This window comes from Penicillium chrysogenum (assembly GCF_028827035.1).
Source record: "Penicillium chrysogenum strain IBT 35668 chromosome Unknown utg000005l_segment0_segment0, whole genome shotgun sequence".
In the NCBI taxonomy this organism is placed as follows: domain Eukaryota; kingdom Fungi; phylum Ascomycota; class Eurotiomycetes; order Eurotiales; family Aspergillaceae; genus Penicillium; species Penicillium chrysogenum.
The window spans coordinates 279,023-290,744 of NW_026622753.1; the positions used below are offsets into that span (position 1 = coordinate 279,023).

The 11,722-nt window shown below is 49.5% G+C and overlaps 5 protein-coding genes across 5 annotated transcripts; 4 read left to right on the plus strand and 1 right to left on the minus strand.

The window, feature by feature from the left end:
• Nucleotides 1–755: 755 nt before the first annotated feature.
• Nucleotides 756–2,108, plus strand: N7489_008474 (uncharacterized protein; the record flags this gene model as incomplete). The annotated part of the gene is made up of 1 exon (XM_056714224.1): nucleotides 756–2,108. One exon carries the CDS (start codon nucleotides 756–758, stop codon nucleotides 2,106–2,108), a length of 1,353 nt encoding a protein of 450 aa, XP_056561846.1.
• Nucleotides 2,109–2,320: 212 nt separating this feature from the next.
• On the plus strand, nucleotides 2,321–3,344 carry N7489_008475 (DUF218 domain protein; the record flags this gene model as incomplete). Its single annotated transcript, XM_056714225.1, has 4 exons — nucleotides 2,321–2,430; nucleotides 2,489–2,596; nucleotides 2,653–2,704; nucleotides 2,766–3,344. The coding sequence occupies 4 exons, from the start codon at nucleotides 2,321–2,323 to the stop codon at nucleotides 3,342–3,344; spliced, it is 849 nt and encodes a 282-aa protein (XP_056561847.1).
• Nucleotides 3,345–3,464: 120 nt separating this feature from the next.
• N7489_008476 (spindle checkpoint protein MAD2) lies at nucleotides 3,465–4,531 on the minus strand (the record flags this gene model as incomplete). The annotated part of the gene is made up of 8 exons (XM_056714226.1): nucleotides 3,465–3,750; nucleotides 3,816–3,889; nucleotides 3,946–4,091; nucleotides 4,146–4,174; nucleotides 4,230–4,268; nucleotides 4,325–4,350; nucleotides 4,404–4,429; nucleotides 4,483–4,531. The coding sequence occupies 8 exons, from the start codon at nucleotides 4,529–4,531 to the stop codon at nucleotides 3,465–3,467; spliced, it is 675 nt and encodes a 224-aa protein (XP_056561848.1).
• A 230-nt stretch (nucleotides 4,532–4,761) lies between these two features.
• N7489_008477 (GTPase GUF1) lies at nucleotides 4,762–6,817 on the plus strand (the record flags this gene model as incomplete). Its single annotated transcript, XM_056714227.1, has 2 exons — nucleotides 4,762–5,498; nucleotides 5,554–6,817. 2 exons carry the CDS (start codon nucleotides 4,762–4,764, stop codon nucleotides 6,815–6,817), a joined length of 2,001 nt encoding a protein of 666 aa, XP_056561849.1.
• A 359-nt stretch (nucleotides 6,818–7,176) lies between these two features.
• N7489_008478 (DNA-directed RNA polymerase III core subunit RPO31) lies at nucleotides 7,177–11,597 on the plus strand (the record flags this gene model as incomplete). The annotated part of the gene is made up of 2 exons (XM_056714228.1): nucleotides 7,177–7,271; nucleotides 7,346–11,597. The coding sequence occupies 2 exons, from the start codon at nucleotides 7,177–7,179 to the stop codon at nucleotides 11,595–11,597; spliced, it is 4,347 nt and encodes a 1,448-aa protein (XP_056561850.1).
• Between the last annotated feature and the right edge of the window lie 125 nt (nucleotides 11,598–11,722).

Sequence of the window (11,722 nt, forward strand, 5' to 3'; positions counted from 1 at the left end):
ACTCAGCAAAGATATTGGGACTGGAGATTGGAAGTAGATTGTAAAACTGTCTAATGTCTGGAATACCCAGGTCTATTCCCTTTAGATAGGTAATCTTGAGGCTCAATTTGGGATGGGATATGCGGTTTTTACTGGTTGAAAATGCCTCAAGCCCGAATTGAAATGTATTCCTGCGATACGGAGTACTCCGTACATGATGCGCCTCGAGGGAGAAAAAAGGATAAATGTCAGACTGTACGTTGATCTTGCAGCGTCAAGATACTTGGCAACTCGTAAGAACCGAACTAAATTGTTAGCGTTGAAACTGGCCAATTGCGCGCCATGTGGCTTTTTGCTTTGCTTTTTTTCAGGTCAAGGAGATTCGACAATCCACGAATCCCTCTGCCAAACAGATAATCGAGAGTAAGCACATGGGTTTCTCTCTTTCCCAAAGTGGCTGCAAGACCGTAGATTGCAGTATTTTGACCAACGAGTTCGTGTTGAGTTCGTGTTCACATCCAAATAGGGTTATCATGACCGGTGACCTGGTGACCTAGTTAATTATAACCCCCGTCATCTTGTTTTATTTTGTTTTGTTTTACCTTTCTTTTCTTTTCTTTTGCAGTCTTTTTCAGCCGCAGTGACAGCGTGATATAGGAGGGATTGTACCTTTAGTACGGAGTAGTAATGATAGCCGTATCAATAACCTCTCTCTGGATCATAAGCAGGATCCTTTTTCGGTCTTAACACCACAATACTCTATAACTATTTCTCCTATGTATCCCTGGAGTGAGAGTCTCAACTCTTGGGGTCGTGGAACGGGACTAAAAATCGATGCCCTCGGTCTTGTTACGCTCCTCGGAGCGGAGGAGATGGACCGCAGTATCGGGCGACTCGTGCCGAGCATGTACCTCGAATACCTGCCGGTGTTTGGTGCTTTTGTGGTGGCTGGAAACCGATTCACCACAAAGAAACCCGGATTCGTTCTCTACAACATATCAGCGGGAATTATGACCACCGAGCTTGCCGGCTGGTTTTCGCGATGGCTTCAGACACAGGACTTCAAACAGGTCCGAAGTATTGTCACATGGCAGCTCGCGGAGCGGCCGCGCAGATGGAGAGAGTTCGTCGTCGGCTTCTTGCTCGTTGGGTTGCCGGTGCACGGGATGCTCATTGCCCTGACTGTGTTAGCCGCGGACTGGTGGGGATTTGCCAATGTGATAGCCATGGCCATTTCAGTGGTAGTGCGATGTATACTGGTAGCACAAAATCGGGCCGGCATCGATGCGAACATCCTGAAAGCACAAGAAGCAGCCCAAGGTTACCCGGCCAAGGGAGCCAAGTATGACGAGTCGATGAAGAGCCTCGGGGGCCTTCGCCAGAACGGGACCGCCACGAAGGGGGCCAAAATACCCATCGAGCCTCAAGACCCAAACAAAATTGCCAAGGTGATTGTGTTGACAGAGGACTCGAAAGTCGTCACTCTTGCAGTCCCCGCGTATCTGCCGAAATTGGCATTCGCAGTTAATCCCCAGCCACCCAACCGGTACATTTATCGGGCGTGCCAATGGATAGGCTGGGCCGCCTTTGCGGTCCACGTCATCAGTATCGGAATGGCAGCCTTGTACACGCAAATTGTCTCAGTGGTGGTGACTATCGTTGCTACAGTCCTCACGGCCCACCGAGTTGGCTGTGAGGACTCCCAAATATGGGAATCAATCCGAAGTCACTGGAGCCATGGCAATAAAGTCCAAGGAAATAGTTGCTGGGTTAGCTCAAAACTCAAGGCCACCATATCTATGTACCCCGAGGAGTATATGGATTGGCCTGAGTTGGAGGAGCAGAAACCCCTTTCTGCGCACGTAGGCAATAAAGAGAAGAGTGGCGAACCGTCATGGACCAGACCGACAGGTCTCCCAGACTTGGAATCTACTCCGATCTCGAAAAATAAGAAACCTGAAAGTCGGCAGGACTTATTTGCTTGGCTAGATTTAACGAAGGAGGAAGACGAAGTGCTGATTGCTTGGGGGCTCATACCACATAACCGGGAATGGCAAGATGCATATTTGGAGAAAAAGGATATACACCGCAGGAGATTTGGGATGATGGCATTGGAATCCGCCCATTGATGGAGTGTGAAGGTGTCTTGGGAAGAATCAAAAGAATTGGGGGAGCAGGAGGAGTCCTTTACCGCCTTTGTTTTTATATATCAAAGACACAACTTTGGAAGCTGAGGTTGTCCAGGCTATTCTCAGCAATCCATAATTTACTAGCATCTCCTATATGTCTTGTATTGTGATAAACCCCAAGCCATTCACTTGATCTACCAAAATCCAGCAATATGGCTTCAAGCCCAGATTGCGCCTCTGCCATATGCAACCACCTTATTGTTGTCTGCTGTCATGCTATTTACACCGGAGGCTCAAAGCTTGGTGCCTCAGAGGACGAGTGGTTAGTGATTAGAATAATCTCTCTAAATGAAAAAAACAGCATCTGATGCACTGAGCAGGCTGATCGAGCCCTTCCAACAGGGGGAAACACCCACGTTCATCGATCATATCAAAGCCGGATTGAAAGCTCTAGCGGAAGACTCTCATAGCTTGCTTGTGTTTTCTGGGTATGACGTTTTGCATAATGTGTGTTTGGATTTCGTTTCGCTGATCCATTGAACAGAGGGCCTACCAAGAAGCCTAGAACTGAGCTCAGTGAAGGCCAGTCTTACCTTGTAAGGCGCCCGAGTTCCCTTTGAGCCGCCACTCAGAGAGCTGATGTATAGCAAAATCCAGAATCTGGCCAGGGATAACGACTACTTTCAAGACACGCCCACTATCTCCACAATTGACCCATCGAGAGTCATCGCAGAAACCAACGCCACGGATTCATATCAAAACCTATTGTTTTCTCTAATTAAGTTCCGGGTATACACGGGCGTTTATCCACAGAGGGTCACAGTCGTGACGCACGAGTTTAAGCGCGCTCGATTCATGCAGTGCCACTTTCCAGCTGTGGGACTCGTACCTCTTGGCCCAGAACAAGAAAACTACACACACAAGGTTGCTGTGATAGGTACCAATCCGCCAGTGGAAGTCACGTCACCCGAGAGCTTGACTCGAGGTGAGGCTGTGAATGGGATTGGCCTTTGGAGAGAAGATCTTTACGGAGTGAACGCAGATCTGGCAGGCAAAAGGGCGAGACGAGGCTGGTCTCCTGGAATGGAAAACGATATATTCTCCCATCTGGGGCTGGAAGATGTGACGCTGGATCTAATCCGCTATGATGGGGGTGGTCATTGCAATAAATGGTTCCCGAAGCGAGAGAGCTTGCCTTGGTCTTATACTAGACATGATACAACTGAGCGGCCTTGATTTTGATTAGGAACAAATATCAAGACTTCTGATATGATAGGTGGAAGAAATCCTCGATCCTTTCCCGAAACGCCAATCCATAGTATCCTTCGTATTTGATCATAATGTGTCACCAAGAGCTTAATCCGCCAACCGGTAGCTGACCAGAGTCCCAACTCGGTGATTGTTTGTGCTGAAGCTCCTTAGTTGGACCTTCTCTGCGTTCTTAATTTCTTTGGCGTCACTGTCGCCCCATTCCACGGGTACGTCTGAATCGGCGTCGGCATAGACAAGCACATTGAAGGTGCAGTCTGAATCAAGGACGGGGAGGAAGGTGACAGAGGCGGTAATTTGGCGGAAGATAGCTTGGATCTCCTCCTGGATTTGCTTTTCTGTCTTCTCAATAGGCTCGGTGGGCTTTGCATCTCTTCAGGCCGCAAAGATGTTGGATTAGTAGGATGATTAAGATAATCTCACAGTGTGCAGACTTACCCCGGTGTACTATTCTCTTTGTCGCCGGCTTTCTGGGAGGTCTTGCTTTTCGATTGCTTGCCGAATATTTCGATCTATTCCATCACTATAGTTAGCCACGGACTCGTACGGGAGAGTGTCGGATCCATACGTCAAATTGCCATCTCTCCACATGCTCACCGGTCTCTTTGCTCGTGATTACTACCACAAGTTTTGAGATCTTCCCTCCCTGCATCCATTCCTTCAGCTGGGACATGATCTTCTTGATGTAGGCTTTAACCTGGTCGTCGGCCGAAACTGCTATAAGGTTAGGGTTGCCGACGGCGATTAAGAAGAACACGGCTCACGAACCCAGCATATTGAGGCCATATTTTTTAATCCTACCTCAATTAGCCTGCTGCACCGTAGTGGGCAAAGTTGAGAGGGCATACTTACGTTGTGAAATCTTCGGGAGGGTAGACTCCTCGTTGGAAGCTGAACACCCAATGCAATCAGCCGGTGTCTTGGACTGAGTACGACCAGCAACTTACAGAATTGAATTAATCGAGTATTCAAACTGAGACAGTCAGTACTCGAACTTCATTGACGCAACCAAAAAAGGCGACTCACGAATTCGGAGACAAGCTTGGCCGATCCTGATATCTTGTAAGCACTACGATGGCTACACAAGTAGATAATGGATACGAACCTTTGATTGACAGCTTGTGCACTTTTGACTTTTCCTTGGTTTCCGGCATGATGAGCTCGTAGATAGCTGGGGCTTTGAAGGTGAAAGAAAGTTAGAAAGCTCAGCTTTGTTTATGTCGAGTGGTCACCGCAGCAATAAACAGTCACCGCCCGCGCGTCCGTTTTTCCTCCGCAAACCGTGAGACCAACCAAGTACTTGCGTGCTGATCGATTGCCCCGCGGATACACTTTGATTCGCTTGCATACCATCAGCCCCTCCTATGCCACCGCAGAAGTCCCGATGCGAGGATGTCTGCAGTTAGGCCGATGGCTGAGCGCAGCGCCGAGATGCCAGGCCGCAAGCCTCCGACCACCAACTGTCTTTTCTTCGTATAGGTATAACAGGAGTTTCTCTACTACGACGATTTACTATGGACGTTCGAAAACCACACCTACAAAGCTCGACTTAGACCTCGAGAAGAGAATTGCCGCAATCCCAATCGAACGTTTCCGCAATTTCTGCATCGTCGCACACGTTGACCATGGCAAGAGCACGCTTTCCGATCGATTACTCGAATTGACGGGCACAATAGAAGCGGGCACAAACAAACAAGTTCTGGACAAACTTGACGTTGAGCGAGAGCGAGGAATTACGGTCAAAGCACAGACGTGCACCATGATTTACAACTATAAAGGCGAAGATTATTTGTTACATTTGGTCGATACACCCGGCCATGTGGACTTCCGTGCTGAGGTGTCGCGAAGTTATGCCAGTTGCGGTGGCGCAATCCTCTTGGTTGATGCCAGTCAGGGTGTACAGGCGCAGACAGTCGCCAATTTCTACTTGGCCTTTGCGCAAGGCCTCGAGTTGATTCCTATTCTTAACAAGGTTGATCTCCCCTCATCCGACCCAGAGCGGGCTCTGGAGCAGATAAAAAACACATTTGAAATCGATACAGACAAGGCGGTGATGGTCTCAGCAAAGACTGGATTGAATGTCCCAGCTGTTCTACCGACGGTGGTGGAGAAAGTCCCTGCGTAGGTATACCCCGTGGCTTCCCAAAGTGCTGCTTTTTCGCTGACTGGATGCTAGACCTATCGGTGATTCCACGAAACCACTTCGTATGCTCCTCGTGGATTCCTGGTATGACTCCTACAAAGGCGTGATCCTGTTGGTCCGTGTTTTCGACGGTGAAGTGCGTGCAGGCCAGCAGCTTATATCCTTCGTTACCGGTCTCAAATATTTTGTCGGTGAAGTCGGCATCATGTACCCGACTGAGACTGCGCAAACCGTTCTCCGTGCAGGCCAGGTTGGGTACATCTACTTCAACCCTGGTATGAAGCGGAGTAAAGAGGCCAAGATTGGTGACACCTTCACAAGAGTCGGTTATGAAAAGGTCGTCGAGCCTTTGCCTGGATTCGAAGAGCCCAAATCCATGGTCTTTGTGGCTGTATACCCAGTGAATGCGGATCTCTTCGAGCACCTGGAGGACAGCATCAACCAGCTGGTTTTGAATGATCGAAGCATCACAGTACAGAAAGAGTCTTCTGAGGCCCTAGGCGCCGGTTTCCGTATGGGCTTCTTGGGAACCCTTCACTGCTCCGTGTTTGAAGACCGCCTACGACAGGAGCACGGCGCCAGTATTATCATTACACCACCCTCCGTCCCGGTCAAGGTTGTGTGGAAGAGTGGCGCCGAAGAGATTATTACCAACCCTGCCAAATTCCCCGATGATGATAGCGTACGACTCAAAGTTGCCGAGGTACAAGAGCCATTTGTGTTGGCCACTCTGACATTCCCGGAGGAGTACTTGGGAAAGGTGATTGAGCTCTGCGAGGCCAACCGCGGTGAGCAACAAAGCATTGAATACTTCACAGCGACTCAGGTCATTATGAAGTACGAGTTGCCTCTGGCCCATTTGGTTGATGATTTCTTTGGAAAATTGAAAGGCGGTACCAAGGGCTATGCCAGCCTGGACTACGAAGAATCTGCATGGCGAGCCGGAAATATTGTCAGGCTACAGCTCTTGGTCAACAGGGAGCCAGTGGATGCTGTGACGCGGATTATGCACTCGAGCCAGGTGAGCCGACAAGGCAGAATTTGGGTCACCAAGTTCAAGGAGCATGTGGACCGGCAGCTTTTCGAGATCATCATCCAGGCTGCTGTAGGCAAGAAGATCATCGCTCGTGAGACTATCAAGCCTTATCGAAAAGACGTGCTGGCAAAATTGCATGCTAGTGATGTGAGTCGGCGACGAAAGCTGCTGGAGAAGCAGAAAGAAGGCCGCAAGAGGTTGCGAGCAGTTGGAAATGTGGTGATCGAGCACAAAGCTTTCCAGGCATTCTTGGCGAAATAAGCTTGTAAATTAGAACTAAATACACTGTATAACATTATTTCTGCGATAACCATTTTGGATGTCTTCCATCTTTATACAACCCTGCGGTCCACTTGTGCCAGCGGTGAGAGCTTCACCGGCAGAAAAAAAGTTCATGTCGGACCCCGCCATTCAACTTCTTCCTCTGCTCATTCTCAGTCCACTTCATTGTGTCTGAACAGCCTCGATCAAGTTCTGCAGCTTCAGTTTGTGGATCTACTGACACAATACCAGAACTAATTCTTCTTTGAGCTTGAAATCTTGTTTCTGGCGGCTGAAGTCCGCCTAGCCGATCGCATCGCCTTGAGTCACCCTGCCATGCTCCGCATTTGACGACGGCCATGCAGCCTCCAGAGGGTGCGCAGGTAGACCTGGGCAAGGCCCAGGTTATTGACAGCGTTCCCAAAGTGATCAAAGAACTGAAATTTGGTGTCTTGTACGCAGTTCACTCTGTGCTTGCCACAAGCGTTTGTCGCAGACTTGATCGCTAACGAAGATTTATGTTTGCAGAACCAACGATGACATTGTCGGCCAAGCAGTGGTAGAAGTTTCTGACCGAAAGTTTTTCGACTTGGATCAGACCCGAACGGTGGTTTCCAATGGACCTCTCGACCCGCGCATGGGTATCTCGAACAAAACTGATTCTTGCGCAACATGTGGAAACAATCTGAAAGACTGCAATGGTCATTTCGGCCATGTGAGATTGGTCCTACCGTCTTTCCATGTCGGTTATTTCAAGCGCGTCATCTCGATCCTTCAGGAAATTTGCAAGGAATGTTCGAACATTCTGCTCCCCGAGGCGGAGCGCCGTACATATCTTCGCGAGATGCGCCGACCGGGCCTTGATAACCTACGCCGGACGCAGATCGCAAAACGCATCAACGAACGGTGTCGGAAAACCCGTGAATGTACATACTGTGGAGCGATCAACGGTGTCGTGAAGAAGACCGGAACAAGTGCTCTGAAGATTACCCACGACAAATTCCGTGCGTTCAACGCCTCGGTTTCTGTCAAAAAGCAAACGCCAATCAGCAAGGATGTCTTTGATAACTCCTTCCTCGAGGCAAGAGGCGCAAACCCGGAAGTCGAAAAACACTTTAAAAAGGCGCAGGATGACATGAACCCTCTTCGCGTTCTCAAGCTATTCAAGAAAATGTCCGACTCTGACTGCGAATTGATTGGCATGAATCCAAAGGAGGCTCGTCCGGAGATGTTCCTGTGGCAATTCATCCCAGCTCCACCGGTGTGCATTCGACCTTCAGTGGGACAAGATGGTGCATCTACAGAAGATGACTTGACCGCCAAGCTAGGTGACATTGTGCAGAGCAATATCAATCTTAAGAATGCTCTGCTTAAGGGTGCTCCTGTTCAGACAATCATGGAATGCTGGGACTACATGCAGCTTCAAATTGCTGTCTACATCAACAGCGATGTGCCTGGGCTCAACAAAGCCGATCTCGGAAAACCCATCCGAGGATTCGTCCAACGCTTGAAGGGAAAGCAAGGTCGTTTCCGTGGTAATCTGTCAGGAAAGCGTGTTGATTTCTCTGGACGAACTGTCATTTCTCCCGATCCAAATCTGCGAGTTGATGAGGTCGCTGTTCCGGAGTTGGTGGCAAAGAACATGACTTATCCCGAACTAGTGACCAGATACAACAAGGAAAAACTGCAGCAACGGATTTGCAATGGTAGCAACAAATGGCCCGGAGCGAACTTGATTGTCAAGAAGGGAACCGGATTCAGGCAGATGTTGAAGTACAGTAACACTCAGCGAATGGCTGATCAGCTGCAAGAAGGCGACCTGGTTGAGCGTCATCTCGAAGACGGCGACATTGTGCTGTTCAATCGACAGCCTTCCCTCCACAAGCTTAGTATTCTATCTCATTTTGCCAAAATTCGACCCCATAGGACTTTCCGACTGAACGAGTGTGTCTGCAATCCTTACAACGCCGATTTCGACGGAGATGAGATGAACCTTCACGTGCCACAGACCGAGGAAGCCAGAGCGGAAGCAATGGAGCTAATGGGTGTGAAAAACAACTTGGCCACACCCAAAAACGGAGAACCCATCATTTCTGCCATTCAGGATTTCATTAGTGCCGCCTACGTGCTGAGCAGCAAAGACAACTTCTATGATCGTGCCTCCTTCACGCAGATCTGTCTCTATATGCTTGGCCCTGAAACCAGATTCGATCTTCCACCGCCGTCAATCTTGAAACCCCAGATGATGTGGACTGGAAAACAAGTCTTCAACATTCTTATGCGCCCAAACAACGATGACCCCGTTATGGTGAACCTGGACGCCGCATGCCGTGAATTCAAGATGCCCAAGGATGGTAGTCCTAAGGACCTGGACCCCAATGATAGCTGGCTAGTCATCCGTAACTCGGAGGTCATGTGTGGTGTGATGGACAAGTCTACGATTGGTTCTGGAAAGAAAGACAATGTTTTCTACATTATGCTCAGAGATTTTGGCCCGCCGGCAGCAGCCGAGGGCATGAACCGTCTATCAAAACTGTCCGCCCGATGGTTCACCAACATCGGCTTTTCAATTGGTATCGGAGATGTCTATCCTAGTGAAGAGCTCGTTCAGTCCAAAAACGATCTTGTTGAGGCGGCGTACTCGCAGTGTGATGAAGTCATTGCTAAGTACAAGGCGGGCACACTGGAGAAGTATCCTGGATGTGACGAATTGCAAACCATGGAGAACCAGATCTCTGGTATTCTCAGTAAGGTCCGTCAACAAGCTGGTGACGAGTGTATTAGGCAGCTGAGCAAGTACAACTCGCCCCTTATCATGGCCACTTCTGGATCCAAGGGCTCTGGTATCAACGTGTCCCAGATGGTTGCCCTTGTCGGTCAGCAAATTATTGGTGGTCAGCGTGTACAGGATGGTTTCCAGGATCGTACCCTGCCGCATTTCCCGAAGAATGCACGACAGCCTCCGTCGAAAGGTTTCGTTCGCAACAGTTTCTTCTCCGGGCTGCAACCGCCAGAGTTCATTTTCCACGCTATGTCCGGTCGTGAAGGTCTGGTCGATACAGCTGTCAAGACCGCCGAGACTGGTTACATGTCTCGTCGTCTGATGAAGTCCCTCGAAGATTTGTCATCGATGTATGATGACACGGTCCGTAACTCATCTGCTGCCATTGTTCAGTTCCAGTACGGTGACGATAAGTTGGATCCCGTGGATATGGAGGGTAAAGCCAAACCCGTCCACTTCGATCGAACATTTATTCACTCAGAATCTACTACATACAACAACGAGGAGCGAAGTTTGTTGCCTGCGGAAATTATGGATGTCTGCGAACAGATGCTTTCAAAGGAGCGTGCGAAGCTAAACCGCAAGGACTTACTCGGAAATGACCTGGCATACATGGACCGCAGTGATCATGGCATCGATCAGTTCGAGAGTGCCCGTGACTTCCTTGACTCGATCCAGGAATATGTGCAAAACAGAGCCGACAAATTGATCTCTCGAGGTGGCGATATCGACCCATCCGACCAGCGGAGCCGTAAGGGCTTGGATCATACAGGCAAGCTGACAGAGACCACCCTGAGGGCTTTCATCACTGCGTGTCTGTTGAAGTACAAGAGAGCTCAGGTCGAGCCCGGCCATGCTGTGGGTGCCGTTGGTGCCCAGTCCATTGGTGAGCCAGGAACACAAATGACCCTGAAAACTTTCCATTTCGCTGGTGTCGCCGGAATGAGTATTACTCAAGGTGTACCTCGTATCAAGGAAATCATCAACGCCTCAAGAGAGATCAGTACGCCCGTCGTGGCTTGCGAACTGGTCAACAGAGGAAGCACCATCGCTGCTCGTATTGTGAAAGGACGTATTGAAAAGACCTTCCTCCAAGATGTCATTCATTCCATCACGGAGGTTTGGTCCCCCGATGATGCCTACTTGAAGGTCGTTCTGAACTGGAAAACGATCGAGGATCTGGCGCTGGAGATCACAACGCCACAGATCGTCGAAGCGATCAAAACCAACAAGCGCTTCAAGGGAGGCGATCTCAAATTCTCGTGCAAGCATGGCTCAATCAAGGTCCACATGGATCTTGATCCAGCCAGCAAGGCATCCCTTTCTAAGACAGAGATTGCTGCTACGAGCATTGATCCCTTCCTCCGCTTGAAGCATTTGAAGCGTATTCTTCCCCACATCCAAATCCTGGGTCATCCACGTGCCGCCCGAGCTATCATTCGCACGGATGAGACCTCGACCACGAACACTTTGCTTGTGGAAGGTTACGGTTTGAGAGAGTGTATGACTACGATGGGTGTGGACGGTCTTCACACTAGGACCAACAACATTATGGAGGCGCGAGAAGTTCTAGGTATTGAAGCCGCTCGAAGCACGATCGTCGTCGAAATCAGCGAAGTCATGAAGGACATGGACATTGATCCCCGTCACATGCAACTTCTGGCGGATGTGATGACCTACAAGGGTGAAGTGCTCGGTATTACACGTTTCGGTTTGGCTAAGATGCGTGACTCGGTGCTTCAGCTTGCTTCGTTCGAGAAAACTGCGGATCACCTCTTCGACGCCGGTGGTCTCGGTCGCACCGATCTCATTGAGGGTGTGTCGGAGTGTATCATCATGGGCAAGACGGTGTCACTGGGCACAGGTGCTATGGAAGTTGTGCGTAAGCTGAACTTCTACCAAGGTCAGATTGGCCCACGAAAGACGGTCTTTGAAGATGCTTGGACGGAACATTGTGAAGCGCCTTTGACGAAGAGACCTAAGAGAAAGGTCCGATGAGGTGGTGACTGTGACTCTGTGACACTGTGCATTAATTTCGGCGTTAAGAATTTCCTTGTGGACAAGGCTTTGTATATGTACTTACCTGAGCGGGTGAATTTCATTGACGATATGATTTCATTTTT